General features: G+C 36.1%; 3 protein-coding genes across 4 annotated transcripts; 2 read left to right on the forward strand and 1 right to left on the reverse strand.

Moving 5' to 3' along the window:
- Window positions 1-4,282: 4,282 nt before the first annotated feature.
- On the forward strand, window positions 4,283-5,913 carry LOC113350770. Its single transcript, XM_026594892.1, has 5 exons — window positions 4,283-4,301; window positions 4,383-5,385; window positions 5,476-5,572; window positions 5,658-5,709; window positions 5,888-5,913. The coding sequence occupies exons 2-5, from the start codon at window positions 4,412-4,414 to the stop codon at window positions 5,911-5,913; spliced, it is 1,149 nt and encodes a 382-aa protein (XP_026450677.1). The 5' UTR covers window positions 4,283-4,301; window positions 4,383-4,411.
- A 127-nt stretch (window positions 5,914-6,040) lies between these two features.
- LOC113347181 lies at window positions 6,041-8,016 on the forward strand. 2 transcript variants are annotated; one of them, XM_026590782.1, is made up of 6 exons: window positions 6,047-6,151; window positions 6,260-6,350; window positions 6,433-6,682; window positions 7,155-7,209; window positions 7,286-7,423; window positions 7,724-8,016. In XM_026590782.1, exons 1-5 carry the CDS (start codon window positions 6,105-6,107, stop codon window positions 7,311-7,313), a joined length of 471 nt encoding a protein of 156 aa, XP_026446567.1. In that variant the 5' UTR covers window positions 6,047-6,104; the 3' UTR covers window positions 7,314-7,423; window positions 7,724-8,016. The 2 variants fall into 2 exon arrangements, 1 of the variants encoding a protein (XP_026446567.1); XR_003358806.1 differs by lacking the exon at window positions 6,433-6,682 and having other exon boundaries at window positions 6,041-6,151.
- Window positions 8,017-13,604: 5,588 nt separating this feature from the next.
- LOC113350771 lies at window positions 13,605-14,051 on the reverse strand. Its single transcript, XM_026594893.1, has one exon. The coding sequence runs from the start codon at window positions 14,049-14,051 to the stop codon at window positions 13,605-13,607; it is 447 nt and encodes a 148-aa protein (XP_026450678.1).
- Window positions 14,052-22,935: the final 8,884 nt, after the last annotated feature.

The raw sequence follows: 22,935 nt of genomic DNA on the forward strand, positions 1-22,935 counted from the left end.
TGGAAAGCAGAAAGTGAGAATTCACTTGTATGTTAGCGGCATCAATGGGAACTATAAAAATTGGATTTGGCATGGGGAATAGGTTACTGCTTCACATGATGATTTCCAATATGGGTATGGTGACGATGAAACACCTCATATATCATACGAATATTAACAACCAACCAGTGTAGCATCTATTTGCGATCATTATGAGTCATACATGTATAACGAAATTGTGGAGTTTGACGAACCCATAATGTAATTTTGAAATGTGGGTGTTTGAAGATCCTTTGGAGGTGTTCATCACTTTTATAACCAGTAGCAAGGATCACTGCATCTGTCTCTAGAGTGGCCGAATATGAGAAAATACATGAATGTTTAGGTGTGCAGCATCTTGATTACAACGGGTGAATCCGCGGATTTCAAAGTCCAACCTTAACCAAACCGTTAAAAGTGCGGATTTGATAATCCCACCCGTGTCCAGTCCATAGATCTTGCGGATTGGGTTTCGCCCGCAATTTTGCGGACGGATACGGGGGAAATCCGCGGTAACGGACTTTTTGCTCACCCCTGCCAGCAATTAATGCATAGCTCTAGAGAATAAAAATTAGTAATGTGCATTTTACGAATTGGAGATTTTCTATGAGAGATTTAGAAAAAATATTTGACTATATTTATTGGAATTAGGAAAAACGAATTTGGGCATTCATTGCATATCTTAACAATAATTTCGGTTTTGGAAATTCCTTGGTGTCCAAACAACCTTGGTCTATAAATACCTAAGTTTGCATTTCTAGCAAACTGTCCTAAGAGCCAGGCAAACTTCATTTCTTGTTGTTTCTGGTGGAGCCGTCTATTCGGAGAGAAAAGTATCCTAATTAGGTGAAATCTCTTACGACCGCTCGTTTAAAGACTTTTGTGGGATCAAGAAGCACTACGAGTACCATTGGTGGGAATATAGATAATTGCAGTGATATTAGTTTTGTTATTGATTTGATTGACTAATGGTTGTTAAAACTTTGATTGCACCAAGTTTGTTTATTCTTGAGAATCTTCTCTTCTGATATAAAATTCACTCAGACTAGATCAAAGTATCGACGGGATCTTTAGAACTGTTGTTATATCTAAAGACATCTTGTGATAATCCATTATTAACAGACTTTGTTCTGTGTGCGATTGATCCCAAGAGGATTCAAGTGTTGTTGTGCAGGTTTTTGAAGGCAAAAGAATTTTTTAAGACGAAGAAGAAATCTTGGATTTAGTGCACAAACCTTGATCGGATGGGATCCCACTAGAATCGATTTATCTTTGATAGATCCGATTGATTAGTTGCGTGAGATCGACATTCTCTATAGTTTCTCTTTGAGATCTATATCGATTGAGTGTGAATCTAAACTTGACTATTTTGGTAGTTATTGGATAGATTGATCTAACTAGACAAAGGAGTTTATTATATTAAACATAAGAGCCTTTGTCAACAACTCATCTTATCTTCTATCAAGATTGATTAGAGTGGTTACCAAACAGATTCTTCCTTTGCTGTTTGGAATACGATCCAAAGGACTTGTTATTCACGTGCATGAATCTAGAAGTTGAAGGCGCGGGGATACCGAGGGAAATAAGTATCTAGGGGTAGTCTTATTAGTCTCAACTATATGAAGTTGGTATTTTATTTTGTATAGCGGCTTAATTATGAGAGTATTCAAAGCTGGACTAGGTCCCGAGATTTTTCTGTATTTGCGGTTTCCTCGTTAACAAAATCTTGCTGTATCTTTTACTTTGTTCTACACATTAAAATTTTTATTATAATTAAGTAAAATACACAAGTACGTTAACTCCGTAATACTTGATATTGATCCTATAGAGTTAAGGTTATTTCCGAACCTATTATCAAGTACTCACTTTGTTGTCATATCGTCTCGATCTTGTATCCATAGTTAATCACACAAGTGATCTTGTTGTTGTATTGTCTCGATCTCGTATCCATAGACGATCATGCGAAGTGTGAACCGAATTGTCGTATTGTCTCGACTCTGTCCATAGACGATCACATTCGGTAGAGGACTTATAGGTTGATAAATAAAATATTGTGGTGTATTTGGGTACCCTCGTCTTTTCAACATGACTCCCAATTATTTTCTCAGCAGCAAAATCTTCCCAAAATTTAAGAAAAATTGTACCCTAATCTTCTTTCCCCGTTGTAAGAGAAATATATCTCATACACAACCATTGAGCCATGGATAACAACTACACATAACCAAGTCAAAATTGCACTCCTAGCAAAGACCCAAGTCTGTAGCTGTCATGATCTTTGTAAGCTCTCATTTAGACATTCACAGCACACCTAGATACAATCCACATTACCAAACTTAGACCAAAACTTCCATTCTCCTCTTCTCCCTTCCAGGTGACCCCCATTCAGCATGCAAGATGTAACTTGTTTCCCGCAACCATCATAGACTCTAGCCATTCCTCAATCTCCTTCGAACATTTGTGCACACCTATCAATTACAAGCCTTAAGCTGTAGTTCAGGCTTTTTGTCAAGCAGTAAATGTGTGTTTCTGCTGCTGATACATACATGAACTTCCCTTGATTTCTATGAACTTTTTATCTCCTTCCCTGTAAATAATAATACATTCAGCACAAACTCATAGACTCATAACAAATTTATTATGGCTTTTCTACATTGTCTTCCATACACAATAGTTTGACTGCATATAAAAAATTTTATCAAGCCAAACAATGGTAAAATTGATTGGCTTGTGTTCGTATGAGTATCAGACAACCATGAACATAAAATCAATTGCATAAATAACTATTGTGATTGCATTCTGCCGTAATATCTAAAACATAAGAAAAATTCTAACTTCTAACGTCGACATTCTTGTTCGACAATAATGTCACTAAAGTATCTCTCACTAATATTCTAACTTCTATAATTCTAGGGCAAATTAATAAAGTGTCCTGCTTCAAACCATATAATTAATAAACCGTCCAAGCTTTTAAATTCTTTTAGAAACTGGCCTTTCTGTTAGAGTTGACACCCGGGCCCACCAGATCGGTCAGCTGCGTTGAATAAGTCAAACTCGGTAGGAGAATTTACGACTGTGCCCTTGCCCATTTAAAGACGCGTGTGGTGTAATCTCGCACCACACTTTCTCTTTCCCCCTCGTTCTCTTCCTCCCTCGTTCTCTTCTCCTAGGGTTAGGTATTGAAGCTGTTTGAAAAGAAAAAGAGTCCTGATGTTATTGAAGTTGTTTTTGCTGAAGACATAGATGTTAGTGAAAGACCAGAGTGTATTTGGAAGAAAAGTTCTACATATTTAGGGATTCAAAGATAGTGGTGATACAGTGAAGATGAGGTACAAACCGGGATTGAAACAGTCTGAATCAAGGTAAGATTAACGAAACCCGTGACTTAATATATGATGAAAATCATTGTATTCATAGTTAATTGATTTAATTGATCGATTGATTTTTAGGGTTTCTGTTTTTTTTCCTTTGTAATTAGGGTTTATTTGAAACCAAATTTTTATTGTTTAATTGGGGTTTAATTTTCGTGATTGGGTGTAATATTGCTTAATTAGGTTTTCATTTGGTTTTCATAGGTTTATATCTGATTTTGTTTCATTTGTGTTGCAGTCAGTTCAAATTTAGGAATATCAGTGTATATGCGGAGCCAAAGAATGAGACTTTGGTATTTCCTGATTGCCATAGAGATGAAACAGAGTTGATGACACTTAAGTATATGGTGTATAAGGGTTTGTCTATGGATGTTAAAGAGAAGTTTAATTTATATTGGTTTAAGGAAGAATGTCTGCCACTGCCATTGTTAAACAATGATGATTTTGATAATTTTTGGGAGGATTCTTTTGTAAATGAGGATGGATGTATATGTTTGTGGATGGGGATGAAAGACACAGTGTTTGGGACTCCAAAGACTACACCAAAGAAGAAGACAGTTAGTAAGGGAACCACCCCTAGAAGATCCCCAAGGCTAAATAGTGTGGATAAATCAGTTGAAGGTGCATCAAGAAAGCTGAGTTTCATGGATGTGCCCATGTCCAAACATTCTCAGGCTAGTAGCAGTGGTTGCTGTCAGTCAAAAGCTACAAATGAAGTTAAGTTTGTTGAAGATGTGGACAATATTCAGCTGGAAAACACCAAAGAAGATGAATGTCACCCAATTGAGAATCCAGAAGCTCCTCCAGTATATGACAGTGATGAAGACATTGAATATGGGTCAGATGAAGAAGAACAAGAAGAGAAAGAAGAAGAAGAAGAAGAAGAAAGAGGAGAAAAAGAAGGCAAAGAAAAAGGTATATTTCATTTATAACTGATTTCATTTATTATAATTTGTAACTTATTATATGGTACTGATGTTGATCTTGAATGTGAAGGTAAGGATGTGGATGAAAGACCTGCTTACATGGATGACTTTGATGATGATTTTGGTCAGTACATGAAGGGTGAGCATGATGTAGATCTTTTCCCTGAAGAAGAAGTTTTTACTCCAGTAGATCCTAGCAAAATGGAGGTAAAAACTAGATTTGCAAATAAGGAAGCATTTAAGAAACATCTCAGGGGTTATTGTGTTCTTAATAAGTGTCAATATATTTTGGATAGAAGTGCTCCCTCTAGAATTAAGGCTGAGTGTAGGTTTAAAACAGAACATGATTGTCCTTGGTTTGTGTATGCTAGCAAGAAAGAGGGTGAGAAGACTTTTGTTATTAGGAAAGTGAATTTGGAACATAAGTGTGAAGGGGATCCCCAAAATAGGAATAGATCTGCTGATCCTCATTTTGTAAAGGATTTTGTTCTTGATCAGATGAAGAATAAGCCTAAAAAAGTTGTTCCAGACCCTTATAAAATCAAGGAAGACTTCTTAGCTGAAAAGAGAGTAAATATACCATATCAGTGTGCATGGAAGGCTAGGAATCTAGTTTTAGAGTCATTATATGGGAACTATAAAGAAAGTTACAATGAAGTACCAGCATTCTGCAAGATGTTTACAAAATGCAATGATGGGTTTGTTGCTAAGTTCACTTTTGACACAGTGAATAACACCTTTGAAAGCATGACACTCTCATTTGAACCTGCAATGAGGGGTTGGCGAAAAGCATGCAGGGGAGTTATAGGGCTTGATGCCTGCCATCTAACATGGGAATATGGGGGAGTATTGATGGCTGCAACTGCACTTGATGGACAAAATGGGTTAGTAATGTTAGGAATTATGGTATGCAGAGCTGAAACAAAGGAAAATTGGATCATTTTTTTGAAGCATTTGAAGGATGCAATATTAGCACATCCAGTGAAAGTGGCTTTCATTTCAGATAGGCAAAAAGGTTTATTGGAAGCTGTTGGTATAGTGTTTCCTGGCCATCACCACAGATACTGTTGGAGGTAACTTTCTTGTCTAACTTTGTTTCTTGTTTCTTTTGTTTGTCAGATCAGATAAAGACCATATGTTAATTGCAATGTGTTAAAATGCAGACATTTATACAAAAATTTCAAGAAGGATTACAAGGGTCTTGAATTATACAGTTCTTTATGGAATGCAGCAAAAGCATACAAAGAAAAGCATTTTCAGGTTTGACAGTTCACAACAGTTCTTTGTTATTGGTTTTATGCACTATTTGACAGTCAAGTTAGCTAGTTTTTGATTGGCTGTGCAGGAACATTTTGACAATATTGTGAAACAGAGTGCTGCAGCTGGTGCTTATCTCAGTAGAGAAGATCCTGCTACATGGTCCAGGGCCTTTTTTAACCCTATTCACTGTTGTGAACATATGAACAACAATTTTTCAGAGTCTTTTAACAATATGATCAACAAGATGAGAAATAAACCAATTATAATGATAGGAATAATGTATGCTAACTTAGTGATGGGTACATGGTACAATAGGAGGACTGAATCTGCATCATGGGTAGATGGTAATTTGGTTCCTACTGCTGTTACATTGATTAAGAAAATGTTGGAATTTGTGACTGACTATGGTGTTGACCCTTGTGTGGCTGGAGAGTTATATATGGTGACTAGTCCAAAGAATTTTGTGTTCACAGTGAACATACTTGCCAAGACTTGCTCTTGTTTGCAGTGGCAGTTGAGGGGGTTCCCCTGTATGCATGCAGTGAGTGCATTGCATAGCATAAGGCCACAATGGAGAAAGTAAGATTTCTCTTTTTTTAAATCTGTACCTTGTCTCAGAACTTATTTATGCAATTTCTAGGCCTTAAATGTATCTAGCACTAACCTTTACATACTCTGCTTGAGCAGGTACTGCAGTGATTACTATTCAGTGGAGAACTATAAGGCCACATATGCACCAACTTTTGCACCACTAGATGATAAAAGTGAATGGGTCCAGGTACTTTTTCTTCTTAAATTTGTAACTATATGCCCTATTTATATTCTCAACTACATTAATATAAGTGCATTTGTTCTTGCAGCCAAACATGAACAAGAAGATCTTGAACCCTCCTCACAGTAGGAAACCAGGAAGACCCAAGAGCAAGAGGGTAAGAAGTTATGATGAACCTCGTGTTGAGAAGACAAAAAGGAGGTGTGGGAAATGTGGAAATGTTACTAACCACAACAAAAGAACATGTGCTGGTGGTGAAGTGGGATCTAATCCAACTGCAAAGAGGCAAAGGACTGAATGTGATGCACAAAGCTTCACCTTCAGCAACATAGAGCCAAGTCAGACCACCAGAGTTAGGGGTGCAGCTAAGTCAAACAAGAAGAAGAGAACGGCATCATTTGTTGGTGAATGTTTTACAGGGCCTGGCAGTCAGCCTTTGGCAACACCATCTTCTACTCCAGCTTCCACAACACCTATGAGTCTGCCATCTATAGCACCATCTTCTACTCCACCCTCTACAATAAATAACCTTTATCAGAACTTCTTTGGCATTGGATCTGTATCTCAGAATATAAAACAAGGAAAGGGAAGGGGAAATGGAAATGCTAAGAAGAAATGATTTGAGATCCGTTTTCTGATTTTTTGTGTTTAAGAAGACAATATTTTTTTCTTTTTTAGACTTGAATTAATGCTGAATCAAAAGTGGATGGTTGTTTATTAGTACATTTGCAGGTTACATTTTCAGATTGTTGAGTTCCTTACATATAGCATTAAGTTGTAAACTTGAATGCATAATTCTGTTTTTTGCAGCAATGAAGACTTCATCTGAGACCCATTTAAAACCGTCACAATCTGTACAAGTGAGGTATGCTATGTTCTTGTTGTGTTCATTCTTGCAAAATTTCATTTCCATTTTTGATTTGCAGTGATCTTTGTTGCAGGTTTGATTTTGCAGTGGGCAGTTTTTGAAGCAATGACCAGATTCTCCGCAAGCGTAACAACCATTCTCTACTGGTAATTTCACCATCTTGCATTTGACAGGATCGATGGCATCGTCAAACCATTCAAAGTACTGACAGGTTGGAATTGAACACTTCAAAAACATTTTTTCGTTTGTTTCTTTTGCTTTTGAACACAATAGTTGCCTTATACCATTACATGGTATATATTTGCACCTGGAATAAATCCAAGGACATACCTTTGGATCATGAATTCCCTGTGCACAGATAGAACATGAAATTAGGGGTTGTTTTAATCTTAATCTTACCTTGCTGCTGCTACTGCTGCCTGGAGAGTTTACTTCATTTTGGCTCATGTCTTATTTATTTTTATTTTTTTGATCTGTTGAGTATGACAAATACTATGGTTCTTCTCTGCAGGGCCTAATTTATATGAATGAAGCTGAATCTGACCGTTACAAATCCAACCGTTACAAATCCGACCGTTGCAATGAGTCACTGAGTTGACTCGATACTGGTTTGGTTACGAACTCAGACGAGGGTTAAGTCGTCTTTTACCTAGCAGGTTAACTGCCACGTAGCCAGTTAACTACCTAAATCCGTTTTTTGAAAAAAACGGGATGGAAAATGTCAATATCGGCCAGTTTATATAAAGATTCAAAAAAACGGCCAGTTTCTTAAATATGGTTCAAAAAGGTGGTTACTTTATTAAAAAGCCCATAATTCTATAAGCTAAGGAAGCTCAAATTGGCATTGAAATTGACAGAATATTAAATTTTGAACATGAGTATCAGTAATTGAAAAAATTACCCTTCTACGGAGATGTTCTTGATATATAGCAGAATTAATCCCTAGCTCACCATGTTTAATCCCCTGAATCAATGCACCAGATGAGAATGATTTCGAAGAAGAAGAAGCTGATCGGACATAATAATGTAAATCCCTAATAAACATTTTTCCTTGGCGAGTTCGCCGTTTTTAGATTATTACATGCATCCCTAGAATACCATGTGATACTTTTATACAAAAACAAACCTTCAAAAGTAGCGTATGGTGCTTCTTAACCTGCACCAATACAAAAACAAAAAAAGTTATGTAAAAATGTCTTGGTTTACCAAATCACATAGAGAAGCTAACATGAAATTGCGTAAAAATAAGTGAGACACCATATTCACATTACAACCATTTGTACCATCCCTGATAATCATGTTCATAATTGAGAATGAAATTTGTTTAAATTATAGCTAAGAAGAAGGAAAAATACATGGTTGAAAGTTGCAACATAAAATCATAGAAGACAAAGGATATCCAAGCATCCATTGTAAATGGCTTACAAGAAATATCATAAGAAGGTGATGAAATCAAGATGACCTATCGCATTATTTCCTGATTTTCTCATCAACATTGTCAACAATAAATCACATCAAATAAAATTAGAGTGTATGATACTGAAGCTATCAGATTTCACTGAGTAGATGTCTGTTTGATCAAATGCCCTGATAAACCACTCAATCATTCATAACATCACCAATTCATTCAATCTTCATTATCAACAACATTATCTTCTCTTGTTATTTCTTAGCTAAAACCCACTCAAATCTTTTTCCAACTGTTGTTTGAGTATGACCCAGTTCCTTCTTCATCTCCAGCTGGAAGCTACCATGTCTTCAAAAACAACCACCAGAGCCCATTCATCTAACAACCTCAGATCCCCTTTTCTTGAACTGGTTTTCGGTCTTAAAACTCCTCAAAATTCTTACCAATGTGTCACCATAAACAGAATGCAAGAATTAATTTATAACAGTCTAGTATAAATAGAGTTTAAACCTAATTCACAGTTCAATAATCAATTTATGTTTCACAATTATCATTTAAAATCACAAACCCTAAGAATCACAAACCTATTCATGTTCAACTTCTGTTTAAGTCATTCAATTGGAGCACATGGATTTGTTGTTCTTAATAGGAGTTCTACTATGAACAAATATTATTAAACAATTATAAATCATATAAACCGATTTCATCAACAAAAAATTGAAAATTTCCCAAATTATAATCCCTAATTTCATTTCTCTGAAACCCTAGTTTCAATTCGATAACTGTTCAATTACAACGACTATTCAAAAACAACAACCATGCATTTAAAAATCATAAACCCTAAGACAAAATTAGGGTTTCAAGAACTTAATTGTTCTTCCCTCTTTTCAGAACTTAAAAAACATGCGGGTTTCAGAACTTAGCTCTGACAACAGTCATATTCAGTTATCATCTATCGTCTCTTCTCGATCTAACTATATCTTATCTTCTATGTCTCTTGACATATCTCTGTCTCTTGGTCTCTCTCACTTTCTGTCTGAAAATGTTTCCATGGCTGAAACTCGAATAAGGAAGAAGACAAGATTAGAAGTGAATGTGTTGACTCAGACGTGCAGTAAATAGACGGGTACAAAAGCACATCTGCACGTTGATTCTCGTCAAAGGGTATAATGGACATTTTATATACCGTTGACCAGTCAACATGCCCCATTTTGAATACTCAAACTCTAAACTAACCGAATGTGGCATTTTGACTAATTTCAAAATGGTCGGGGCATTTTGGCAAGGTGACCCCAGATTTTGGGGCATTTTGCCTATTTTCCTTTGAATCTTCTACTATATTTAGCTGCTTTATCAGCCCAATCATTAAAATTTCTACTGACATATTCAGTTTTAACATAACTAAAATCACTTAGAATAAAAAGACAATCCTTTAAAATAGAATTGTTAAACCAGCTAATCTGGTCCCCACGTTTGTTAAGAAAAGAGATGGCGTTCATCGCATCACTTCTAAAACAAATTTTATCATAACCTTTTGCTTTAACCCACTTCACAGCTTCAAGTAGGACTAAGTCGCTAGTATTTTTTTTATTCTTTTTAGTGTTTAAGTGGACCGTTATAACGGTACCAATGCGACTTTTATAAAAATAGTCAAACTCAAATTCATGAAACCATGAGATGGAGAACCCGTTCATACTCATAGTGGATCGTTAGTTCAAAATCCAAAAATAACTGCGAACTGGGGAAGCTTTGCTCCATCACCATGACGTAAGCATTCATGTTCTTCAAATTTAAAAAAAAATCATTTTTTGTTATGAACTTCTTTCTCATCAAGATCAACAAGTTTCTAAATCATGTTTTTTTTTTATATATAGGATTCTAAATCGTGTTATTTGTTGGATCCTTCAGTTTCCAGATAGTCTCAATAAATCATATCCACCAATGTTAGTTGCTTTCAGACTATCATAATAAAAAAATAAAAATAGCAGAACATTTTATTACATTCATAGCTACTATCACCATTACAATCCACAAAAAAACATTAGTTCGTGCAGTAGCAATATCAGCAAATCCTTATTCCAAGCTTCACACAAAACATAAAGAGATATGTGAATAATGGAAACTCGGTTTTGCTCATTGGGATCGGTTCTACCATGACTCATAATGTAAGATGTGACCGGTTATACCATGATTCCCAAACTAGGTTGTGACCGTTACACCATGCTTCCCAGAGGTAGCTTGTGATCGGTTACACCTTACTTCCCAAGTTAGCTTGTGATCGGTTACACCTTGGTTCCCAAAGTAGCTTATGACCGATTACAACTAACTTCCCAAATTAACTTGTGATCGGTTACACCTTACTTCCAAAAGTAGCTTGTGACCGATTACAACTAACTTCCCAATGTAGCTTGTGACCGCTACACCATGCTTCACAAAGTATCTTGTGACCGATTACAACATGCTACATATTATAGGCTATGACCGGTTATACCTCAATTCTCAACATAAGTTAAGATAGTTTCTACCTTGTCATCTTGCATTTGTCATCCAAAAGATATTCAATAAAGATTTAGACCAATCATGATTTCCCTTTCGATTATGAAACAAGTTCATACATCTACTTCCTTAAACCAATATAATAATACATAGTTTTTAGGATGAAGTCACACCTATATCTTACACATAATCAAGTAACTAAATACAAAGATTATGTTGATGTCGTATTTACGAAGTTCCAAAAGGTAAACGTTTATACTTCGTAATTCAATAAATTCCCTGACACTTTGATCATAATGATATGACCAAGTATAACCACTAGAGTATTATATATATACAGCTTCACATGTTATGTTTTCAATATAATCGAACTTGAAAGATACGTTAGGAATGGAAACAAGATCAAGTCCATATTACTAACCTCAATTCGAAGGATAATGTCTTCGTTGTAGTAGTTACTTCTTCTTATTCTTCAGGTCTTCGGAGTAATACTTGTGCGTATCAATATTCTTAGACTTTCTAGTCTAACCTAAACGAAGTTGACTCTAGTATTTAATCAAGCGACTCTATATGAGTTTTGATACTAAAATATGACAACCAAACTTGACATACCAACGCTTGGTGGGTTCAACCAAGCTATGCTCTAACACTTCACATGTTATGTTTTCAATCTAAACGATTTGAAAGTAATAATGTATATAAATGGAAACAAGTCAAGTATTATATTACTAACCTCAAGTAGAAGGATATTTCCTTCGTTAATGTCGATACGTCTTCATAATCTTCAGGTCTTCAGAGTAATACTTGTATGTCTCAACATTTCTAGACTTCCTAGTCTAACCTAACGAAGTTGACTCTAGTAGTATAATCAAGCGACTTTTGAGTTTTGATACTAAAATATGGCAACCAACCTTTACATACCAGCGCTTGGCGGGTTCAATCGAGCAATGCTCTAACACTAAGTACTAAGATTACTACCCTTCCTAATTAGATGCACATGCATTTAATTCCACTGTTTCATTTCCAAACACAAAGCGATTCGTAACATTTTCTTGTGGGAAATTCTTCAAACATCACATTGGCAAAGAAAATCAAATGAAATACGTAAGAAAACTTGGTTGTTTACCACGAATATGGTTTCACCTAGCTATAATGCAACAAAATACGAATATCATACGGGTTTCGCAAAACTGAAGTTGCAAAAGTTCAGCTCATTTCCTTAGTAAGATTTATGGATCCCTAGGTGAAATGTGTTGATAGGAAGAAGTTGATATGTAGAAATCATGATTAGCCTGAAGAGGAAAATTACCCCAATTTACCTTTGTCATTGTTACCATCAACAATTGAAATTATCTATTCCAAGTTCTGGCCAAAACTTTAATCTTTAGAAACCCCCAATTTGTGATATCATCTGAACCTAACTAAATCAGTTGTAGTAAAACATTGATTCCCGTTTTTATTGTTTCTACTTTGATAGAGTTTGAATTTGGTTTTGATCGATAAAAGGAAAAAAATAAAAGCAACATCTCGAACTTGGAATTTGGGTCTGAGTTCTTCAGTGCAAGCTAGAATTCAGTGGGTTTAATAAAGAAAGAACATTAAATATGAATATGCTCTTCTTTTGTAACGAATTTATCGCAAACAGAATCAGAAAGATTATAAACACATAAGGGTTCTTTGGTCATTTCCTGCGCAATCGGAGAAAACACGTCTTTTCTTTATATTAGTTAGATTAAATTCATATACACATTTCATAATGTTGGGTTACTACTGATTCTAAAAAGAAAAAGAAAAAAAAATGTGGTAGCCAAATTGTCGAATGCATAGCTTTTAAGTGTTATAATTTGAGATTCTTATAATGCTAATTTAAATCGAAAGACTAGACGTCAAAATTTCAGACACCCATTGAACCCGTCAAAAATATTATAGGACAATTTTTCAAAAGAACTCTGATTAGATAGGCTTTTATAATTTTTATAACATTTTTTCCATAAAGCTACTACCAATTTATTAGAATCATGCCACATTGGTTCAGTCCTAATTTATCACTGTGGCACGGGTTATTTCTAGTAACAAATGAAACGAGAAGGATTTTATACTTATTCAGTCATCCTGTTTCATGAATAGCTCCATATAATAATCCTATTTTACGTGGCTAATCAACTAATACTGATCATCAATCATCACCAATCAATTTCCAGTCACTCTCTATCTCTATTCCATTACTTAATTGCCAGTACATGATGAGCACAAGCTGTCTTATACACCACCAACAAATAAACATCATCATCGATTGGTAAATAACCATATAAAAACACTAAAGACAACCGTATCAACAAGAAATGCTGAAAGAAAATTAATTTGCATTTGTAGTAAACCTCTACTAATTATTACAACTAAATTTTAGGGCTGTTCCCATAAACCGAATCATTTAAGTACACCCTACTTAATCATTAATTAAACACACACTCAAAGCCTGTTCCTAGAATCAATAACCAAACATGCCAATTAGCCAACACCCGATTACCAATAAAATAGACAACCGAACTCGATCACCGGCTGCTCCCGCATAATACGGATCAAATTCATACAAATTTCCGGGCTGACCTGTTATATAATAGAAAGGCGGTGGTGGACAGTATGTCTTTGTTGTAGCTTTCGGAGGTGGTGGTGGTGGAGGAAGGATGTTTTGTTGACATGGAACGCACTTTACATCACCTACGTCGGTATTTGGCTGTTTTTCATTACCTGGAACCACCGTGTTTTCGTCTAGCTTCACGGAGGCAGTCACTTCGTTGCTTTTGTCTAGCTTCGCCGATGAATTCAATGCATTTACACCACTACTGCTCGTTGTGATCACTCCAACAATGAATACGAAAATCGCCAACCGGAGTATTAGTGTAAGACCTTCCTCGTGATACCTGTGCACAAACATTTTAGGAAACGAATTTTTGAGGTATGTCTCTTTAGTTTGTTTACAGAACATACAAGTTTCTTTCCTGTATTTTTTTCTCCGTTTTCGAGTGAACAAATTTGGAGAGAAGAAATGAAACTTAAGAAAGAGAGGTTGAGGGATGAATACGCAAGTAAAGGAGGAAGATTATGTAATGTCTATGTTCATATTAATATGGTGAGGTTAGCTTTGAAAATGAGTGGCATGTGGAAGTTATAAATTTATGAGCCCACACTAGACCTACTATAGTAAAATAAACTTAGTTTTCTTTCTTTTTTTCTTTGCCAATTTATGCTCATCATATTCTTTCAATTATTGCCACTATTCTTTGTTCTTGATCAAGAGTTATAGCCACTATTCATTATAAAGTATTTATCTGTCTATACTCAATAGTCTAGAACATGTAAGGTATTTACAAAAGGGAGAAGATAATGAAAGGATTTGATTACTTAAAACTTAAAATTTAAAATTCGAATAAGGGAGGCATTTTTTTGTAGGTGTGAATGTATTGATCAATCTAAAGAAGACCACCCCTTAAAAGATGGATGGAATTCATTATTGGACTGTCAAGAGAATCATTGAAGAATGAATTCGGACCTTTCAATTATAAAAGAATCAGATACTTGATTTATTTTTATTTTTTTCCTGAAAGATAGATACTTGATTGTTTTCACTAATGTTTGGCCTCTTTATTCTATAACATAGTTGTCACTGCACTTTTTAACAAACTATTCTTTTAACACGGGATGCTTATAATAAGGTTATTACTGTTAACGGGTACCCTACCGCGGTTACGCGGCGTTGCTGGGGTTAGGTAGGTATACAACGAAAATATACTGATAATTTTCTGTGTTAGTTGTTTATGTCATTATGTGCTACTATCGGATTTAGACTAACCGCGGTCCGGTATTGTACCGTTAGGTTTCGCACTACAAATTTTTCCCAATAAATGTCACCGATCTAAACCTGCATTTAAGAATAGTTAACTTTTCTGAAAATAATGGATCTCATACAAAAGTTATATGTAACTGATGCGTAATTGACACACCTTACGGGGGGGAAATCAAAGGGCTAAGTATTTTCATTTGTATTAACGGTATGCATTGTTTGAAATAGATATTTCACGTGATTTTTGCGATATTCCAAATAAATAATCTAATTTCCAAATAGATATTTCACGTGATAAAATTGTAAACAGTTGGGATAGATATTTCATATGAATGAAAAATTGTAAACAGGCAGGATCACATCTAGTGTAATATGAAGAGTTGTAATCTAATGAATCAAAACAACCATCGGGACTTGTGCCTTTAGGCTAACCGTCGTCTTAAACAGGTTTTGGCTAACCGTTGCATTGTTTCAACCCAAATAAAAATCCATTTTCCTGAGAGAGAAGATACATAAAAAAATCGTAAGTTTAGTCTGTAGTTTTCATCAAATACATTTATTAGAGTATGTTAAAGAGAGTTTATGCTACACTTTTCGTATGCGTTGTTTGGTGTAATTTGAGCGTTGTGAAGAACATTGAGGTATTGGTGAATGCCGGATGTATGTCATTTCCTGTAACAACATTATATACATAACATTAAATATCTTAAGTAAAGAAATTACCCACCTTAATATGCCTACTTGATTGCTTGGTTTCTGATTTTCGTTGTCATGGTGCATTTCTTTCTTCGTACTTGTTTATTTACTATTTTCATAAGGTTGGATTTACTAACTATGTAAAACCGGTTCTCAAAACAAATTGCTCGAGATGTTGTCTTTATTCACAATAGGGTGTTTGTATCACTGTTTATGTGACTTAATACCAAGACTATATTGAATCATAACTTGGATTGTAAAGTTGTCCCAATCAGATTGCACACAAAAGTGTTCAGGAGAAGTCTTGTTATAGTTCAAACACATTAGTGTTGTTGATTTATGCAGCAGCATTAACATTTAGTAACCAAGGTAGATACAATTTCCCAACGATCTTCAGACATCTAACGTTTATCTAATTCTTGATTATATACTGCACATTAGGATTTTAGATTGGTTAATTTAATTTTGTTACAATCTACACCAGTTGAAGTATATAACTAGTTAAATTAACAATTGATATATACTTATGTTGCACTGGACACAGTTCGGCGAGTCCCGAATTCTCATAATTTTGATGCTTTTTAATATTAGATTTATTGTACAATGGGCACGGTACCATTTTGAAAATCTTAAAGTGGTTATATATCACAAATGAACATATCACGTACGTTTTCGAATTTTGTTTGGTTTGCATGATTCTTCCATGTTGTCCCATAGGAAGAAAAATATGCAGGTTATTTAAATTTCAGTTCAACGTTGTTCAATTATGTGTGTATGAAAACCATTGGAACTACTTATTATCGTTATGTGATGGTGTGTGTTGATTATAATGCACACAACCTATGGGTGCAACGCCTCAAGGGAATTGAAAATTGGTCAATGAGGAAACCTAGATTGGGCTTGTTATCCATAGGCTAAATTCACAAAGTTAATCTCTGATGACATATAAGAATCGTCATTTAACGACGAGGCTCATGTTGAATTCGAGGGCATTAAATTGATGTATGTTGGGATCTTAGTCCCACATGGCTTAGATGGGACTTAATTGGGTAGTTTATAAGTTAATGGGATCCCTCAACTTGTAAACCGGTTTTAGATTTGATTTCTACATTATGACGAGTTAAGGTCGGTACCCTAACATTAAGTATCATATCAGAGGCAACCACCACGACCCACACCCTCTCCACGGAAGGGGTGACCTATAGGCTGGATTAAGGTGTTGGTATACCTGTGTATAGTTGTCACTATATTGAATACTTGCAGTTGACTGGAGATGCCATAAGGGAAAGGGCTATCGTCGGGCCAGTGTCGATAGAATGGGACAATAAGGACGTTGGGTATGGAAGCATGGTGGGATTGTGACTACCATTTTTCTAGTTGCACACTCAAATGAACAAGATCATAGGATCTTGATTTAAATCATAAAACAACAAGTAAGAGGTAAATATAAACAAATAAATAACAAGAGATTCACACAATAATAATTAACGTGGTTCGACATCGGAGTGTCTACATCCACGGGAGGGTAAAAGAAAGTTTTATTATGGTTTTGAACTGTTACAAGGTTGATGAACCCAATTAAATATGATGAAGTTCAACGAGAGTTCTTAGTAATGAAGGTAAAACGAAGGTGTTACGAAGGTATTACGAAGATATTACGAAGGTATTCCGAAGATAGAAAGAAGGTAGTAATACTGCCCAGCTACTATTCTCTGTTTTCAGAGGTAGTGGGTTTCTTACTCTTCCCTCTTTTTCTCTCCAAAATTCCCCCCCGTTCTCTTCCCTATCTTCCCCTCTTTATAGGAAAAAGAGATACTAGTTATTTACAAAAGTTACATTAGCTTAGTTTGTATGCAGACTTAGGATTGATTCGGTGTATGTTGTTGTATCCTCATATACAGCTGCAGCTTCTAATCACCCTCCATGTGTCAATATATTTTAGATGTATACAATTTGCCCCTTTTCTTGAGGGTTGTTGGTGAACAATCCTTGAGAAAAATCATTTCAACCTTGTTTATCATTATACTGGTTGTTGTTTCTTTTAAGTGCTTCATGTCGAGAAGCTTTTGCGCTCTTCGTGGAAGAATTCCGGTAAAGAATGCATTACGACAAAGTATTAATACTTGCCCCTATTCTTTACTGGAATTCAGAAACATTCCTTGCTTATCCTTGCTTCCCGTTGAGGATTTTATGCTCCATTATGAGTTATATATCCTTCATTGTTCAATGCTTGTTTGCCTACTGGCAACATGGAGTCCATCTGCACGAATGGTCTTTGTTGGAGCACTTAGAATTAAGCTTTGAGTACTTCGGAAACTAAGATTCTTCAAGCTTTGAGTACTTCGACATCTCTTTTAGTAACTAGAAAGTCTCTTCAATGAGAATGAAGTCCAGCGAAGGAATTGAGTGAAGATAGGGAACGAAGGCTCTTCAACCTTTCTCCTCTGCCTTATAAAAACGAAGATAGAGAACGAAGGCTCTTCAACCTTTCGCCTCTGCCCTATAAAAACGAAGATAGAGAACGAAGGCTCTTCAACCTTTCGTATCTATCATATGAAAACGAAGATAGAGAAACGAAGGTTCTTTAACCTTTTGTCTCTCCCCCACAAAAACGAAGATAGAGAAACGAAGGTTCTTTAACCTTTTGTCTCTGCCCCACAAAAGCGAAGATAGAGAAACAAAGGTTCTTGAACCTTTTGTCTCTATCATATGAAAACGAAGATAGAGAACGAATGTTCTTTAACCTTTTGTCTCTGCCCCACAAAAGCGAAGATAGAGAAACGAAGGTTCTTTAACCTTTTATCTCTATCATATGAAAACGAAGATAGAGAACGAAGGTTCTTTAACCTTTCCTTCCTTATCTTCCCCACAAAAGCGAAGATAGAGAAACACAGGTTCTTTAACCTTTTGTCTCTATCATATGAAAACGAAGATAGAGAACGAAGGTTCTTTAACCTTTTGTCTCTGCCCCACAAAAGCGAAGATAGAGAAATGAAGGTTCTTTAACCTTTTATCTCTATCATATGAAAACGAAGATAGAGAATGAAGGTTCTTTAACCTTTCCTTCCTTATCTTCCCCACAAAAGCGAACATAGAGAAACGAAGGTTCTTTAACCTTTTGTCTCTATCATATGAAAACGAAGATAGAGAACGAAGGTTCTTTAACCTTTTTTCTCTGCCCCACAAAAGCAAAGATAGAGAAACGAAGGTTCTTTAACCTTTTGTCGCTATCATATGAAAACGAAGATAGAGAACGAAGGTTCTTTAACCTTTTGTCTCTGCCCCACAAAAGCGAAGATAGATAAACGAAGATTCTTTAACCTTTTGTCTCTATCATATAAAAACGAAGATAGAGAACGAAGGTTCTTTAACCTTTCCTTCCTTATCTTCCCCTCTTTATAGGAAAAAGGGATATCAACTTTTCTGACTTCACCTCCCGACCTTTAATAATTCATAAAAACTAGGTAGCAGGATAAGATAGTATTTTTGACAAGATAAAGACATAAAGTAGAAAAGATAAGGACATAAAGTAGACAAGATAATGTAGTACTTTTTGACAAGATAAAGATATAAAGTAGATAAGATAAGGTAGTCCGATTAATAATCTGACATCTGACAAGTTTTGAAAGAGAAAATAATAAGAAGTTTTTTAATCAAAACTTTTTGTAATCTGTGATCTGAAAAACACTTTCTCTTTTTAAATTATTTGGGGTTAAACACTACTAAGTTGAAATGAATCTTTACAAAAAAGTGAATTTTACCCTTTAGTTTTAGATCTGAACGAAGGATAGCGAAGGACAATTACCAGGAGAAATAAAAAAGAATGATTCATAGGAATATTTATAAACAGGTTTTAAGCGTTCAACACATCAGATGCTTAAAAGATAATAATTTTCAAGCAAGGAAGAGTATTGGGTTACAAACCAACCGATCAGGCTTGAAGTTACCAATCTAAACAGAAAACAAGTTCAAAAATCACGGTTACATTGAAACATTTTTGAAAGGCTGCAATAATACCCATTTTATAGTGCGTTGGCAAAAATAAAACAAGGGGAAATATTAAGTAAAGAAGAGTCTTTACAGGACTCTTAAGGAAATGAAAAGAGCTTAAAATGAAAACGCTATGCATGTTATTTTAAAACTCAATACCGAAACTTCATAAAAGCTTAAAATTTGACTAGATTTAGAATTGGTTTACTGGCCCATTTTTGCAATTGAAGATGTAAACATTTGCAAAAGTTCGTACCACGCTATAATAAGTTATGAAATGAAAGCTTCAGTGTATCTCAATTTTAAATAAATGTTTTCTGTATTAAACAATAAGATGAAATGATGGCATGAGTAATAAGTATTTGTTAAATAAACTCAAAATGCTTATATTAAGCTATAACAAACATTAAGTGTCTGTATGGTTTTTCTTGCCCCTGCATTGAGAATATTTATGAATTCATCATCAGTGAGAACGGTGAGTGTTTGAGACCATAGTGTCACGAAGGGATTATCTTGTGCTATGTTTGGGACCTGTCACCCCGTTGGCCAATCCCGAGCCATGGGATTACCAAACGGTGGGGGTCTAAGAAAGTCCCGGAGACGTGGTGTAAAACTGAATGTTTTGCAAACACCCGTTCCGCTGAGCTTTCAAAGGCATGTCATGTTGGGTATCTCTTTCTGTTGGATGCCTTCCCCCTGATCATACACTCATAGACGCTTATAGGGAGTCCGGAGAGATTGCACGCAAGTGCTTTCCCCAGTACGATGATATGACACCGGTGATGCTTGCCCCGGTTCACCGTTTTTTTTTTTTGGAAAGTATGCGTTATTCAACATGTATGAAATGTAATGAATTTTGCAAAACGTATGAAATATTCTGATAGAAAGTAATTTTCTGTAGTTAGAATGTATGAAATGAAACTACGAAGTATTATGAAAGTGTATGTGTATGCATTTCAAAAACGTAGGGAGTATAGTATTTGCAAACTCTATATGCCCCCTTTTGGTTTCAGAAGCTGGTTGATGAAGCTTGTGAAAGTAAAAGTAGTCGCCCCGCTGCTGCCAATGGTTGACAAGGCTTATGCTATATGTGTACCCCTTATGTTCGGGATTGGGACAATAGTCGTCTTCGCGCTGCTGGGGTGTGTGGGTATGTATCTCTGATTCTCTGTATACAAATTTGGCATTATTGGGCTTGAACTGCATCATTCAATTATTCCGGAACTGAACCTTGTACCGGTTAATGGTGGTGCGCCTATGATTGTAGAAGTATATGAAGGATATCATCAATGGTTATCCTTGGTGTCATCAATGAAGTATATCATCAATGAAGGATAACCATTGGTGTCCATGAAGTAATCAATGGTCCAAGAATGGAAGTATAAGAAAAATTCCGAAGTAATCAATGGTCACCAATGAAGGATAACCACTGATATATGTTCTTCGATCAGAGGCATGGAGAATGAGAAATACGAGGTGCCGATTTTGCATCATCGTATGGCTTTTCACCATCATCGTATGACCTTGCCCCTATTCTTGTGTAATCATCCCCGGATTTGATGTCATCGGAGCATGACCATGGTGGGAAAACTTAGGCTCATTGTCTTCGTTGTCATCAAGAAAGGACCACGTCTTTGAGCTTTACTTTGATCTTCGGTATGGCTCGGAATTTGTACCATGGGATTTGTACTAGAATAGATATAGTCATCGTCATCTGAATTTGTACCATCGTATTCCTCAGTTTTGCAACCTCGGACTTTGGATCATCGTAATTAGGATTGAGCTGTCATCGACGTCACCAAAAAATGGACCATCGTTGTCGTGGAAAGACACGAAGTACCAATAATGGTCACTAAAGGATAGAAGTATAAGAAACATTCCGTAATATTCTTCGGAAATAAGAAACATCGATCCTTGGAGAAGTACTCTTAATATAAGAAGTAAGCTTGAGCTGCTACCAAGAGCTAAACTTTGGCACTCTTAGTAGGAGTATCTTCGGAACAGAGCTGACCAGCGGATAGACCATGCTTCGTGTCGCTTTTGGGCGTCGTAATTGAGTTAAGCATCCTCCTCTAGCATTGCGCCATTGCCATCAGAGAATTGGAACGTAGCTATCGTCGGAATGGAACTGATCTTCCTTGCTCCCTCGGGACTAAGCTGGGACCGGATGAACTGTGCTTCCAGAGAACTTCGTCATCGGTCCTAGCATCATCGTCTTTGCATCAGCTGCAGTGGACATTGGTCCATCCTCTCAGGATTTTATCTTCGGGAGACTTTGTAGCATCGTCATTAGAATAGTTGAATTGTGACCACCATTATCAACGGATTTATGTGTGCCCCTTACTGCCTTTGGTAGAGAACCAATCCGGTTCAAAAAATCTACCGTTTGATGTGGGTACTTGATGTCAGTCATGAACCTCATCGTCATCTTGCTTTCACTTGGAACTTTGTACCGTCGGCATCAGAACCATGTTGGTTCTTTGTACTTTGTTAGCTTTGGTTGATCGTTATACTTAGCACCGGACTTTTTTCTTCCTTTCTACCCATCGACCAATTGGTTAGAATGACATAACAGTGGAATTTCTTACTTCGAGTGACCAATGAGTGTGGGGGAATGAAGGTAGTAATACTACCCAGCTATTACTCCTCTCTTCAGAGATAGTGGGTTTCTTACTCCTCCCTCTCTCCCCTTTCTACCCACCGACATCAGAACTATTTTATACTTGTCATTGGCTGCGTTTCTGGATCGGGTTTTGAGTCATCATCGGGGTTTGGTTCATTTTTATGAGACTTCATTATCATGAAATTTGAACATCGTGTAGAAGGTAGGTTAACTCATCGTATCAGACTTGTCATCTTCATGCCATCGTCGACATCAGACTTGGGTTAAACTCTTTTAGCTTTGTCGACATCAGACTAGGCATCTTCATGCCATCGTCGACATCAGACTTGGCATCTTCATGCCATCGTCGACATCAGACTTGGCATCTTCATGCCATCGTCGACATCAGACTTGGCAACTTCGTAGTTGAGCTGAGCTATGCACCATCGTTGACAATGAAAAGCATTCGTTATTGGAAGCCTACATTATCATCGTCTTGGTACGTTGAACCACCGTTGCGTATTGGGAGTCATTTTCGTCATCATCTTCGGACTCTGGTTCATTGCCTTCAAATCTCACATTATTGTCATAAGATTGCACCATTGTTTGGCCTTATGTCATGGCATCGGACTTGTAGATCATCGTCCTTCCACTTTGGCAAATAGTTACCAGCAAGACTTTTGGGTCCTC

Source organism: Papaver somniferum, chromosome 2, assembly GCF_003573695.1.
Source record: "Papaver somniferum cultivar HN1 chromosome 2, ASM357369v1, whole genome shotgun sequence".
NCBI lineage: Eukaryota > Viridiplantae > Streptophyta > Magnoliopsida > Ranunculales > Papaveraceae > Papaver > Papaver somniferum.

What these genes read in the sequence shown, in the direction of transcription:
- LOC113350770 (XM_026594892.1), top strand. Translation starts at nt 4,412, where the DNA reads ATGGATGACTTTGATGATGATTTTGGTCAGTACATGAAGGGTGAGCAT. An exon ending in CACCACAGATACTGTTGGAG is followed by an intron (nt 5,386 to 5,475) that starts GTAACTTTCTTG and finishes GTTAAAATGCAG; the next exon opens with ACATTTATACAAAAATTTCA. An exon ending in ACAAAGAAAAGCATTTTCAG is followed by an intron (nt 5,573 to 5,657) that starts GTTTGACAGTTC and finishes TTGGCTGTGCAG; the next exon opens with GAACATTTTGACAATATTGT.
- LOC113347181 (XM_026590782.1), top strand. Translation starts at nt 6,105, where the DNA reads ATGCATGCAGTGAGTGCATTGCATAGCATAAGGCCACAATGGAGAAA. An exon ending in ATAAGGCCACAATGGAGAAA is followed by an intron (nt 6,152 to 6,259) that starts GTAAGATTTCTC and finishes CTGCTTGAGCAG; the next exon opens with GTACTGCAGTGATTACTATT. An exon ending in TCACAATCTGTACAAGTGAG is followed by an intron (nt 7,210 to 7,285) that starts GTATGCTATGTT and finishes TCTTTGTTGCAG; the next exon opens with GTTTGATTTTGCAGTGGGCA.
- LOC113350771 (XM_026594893.1), bottom strand. Translation starts at nt 14,051, where the DNA reads ATGTTTGTGCACAGGTATCACGAGGAAGGTCTTACACTAATACTCCGG.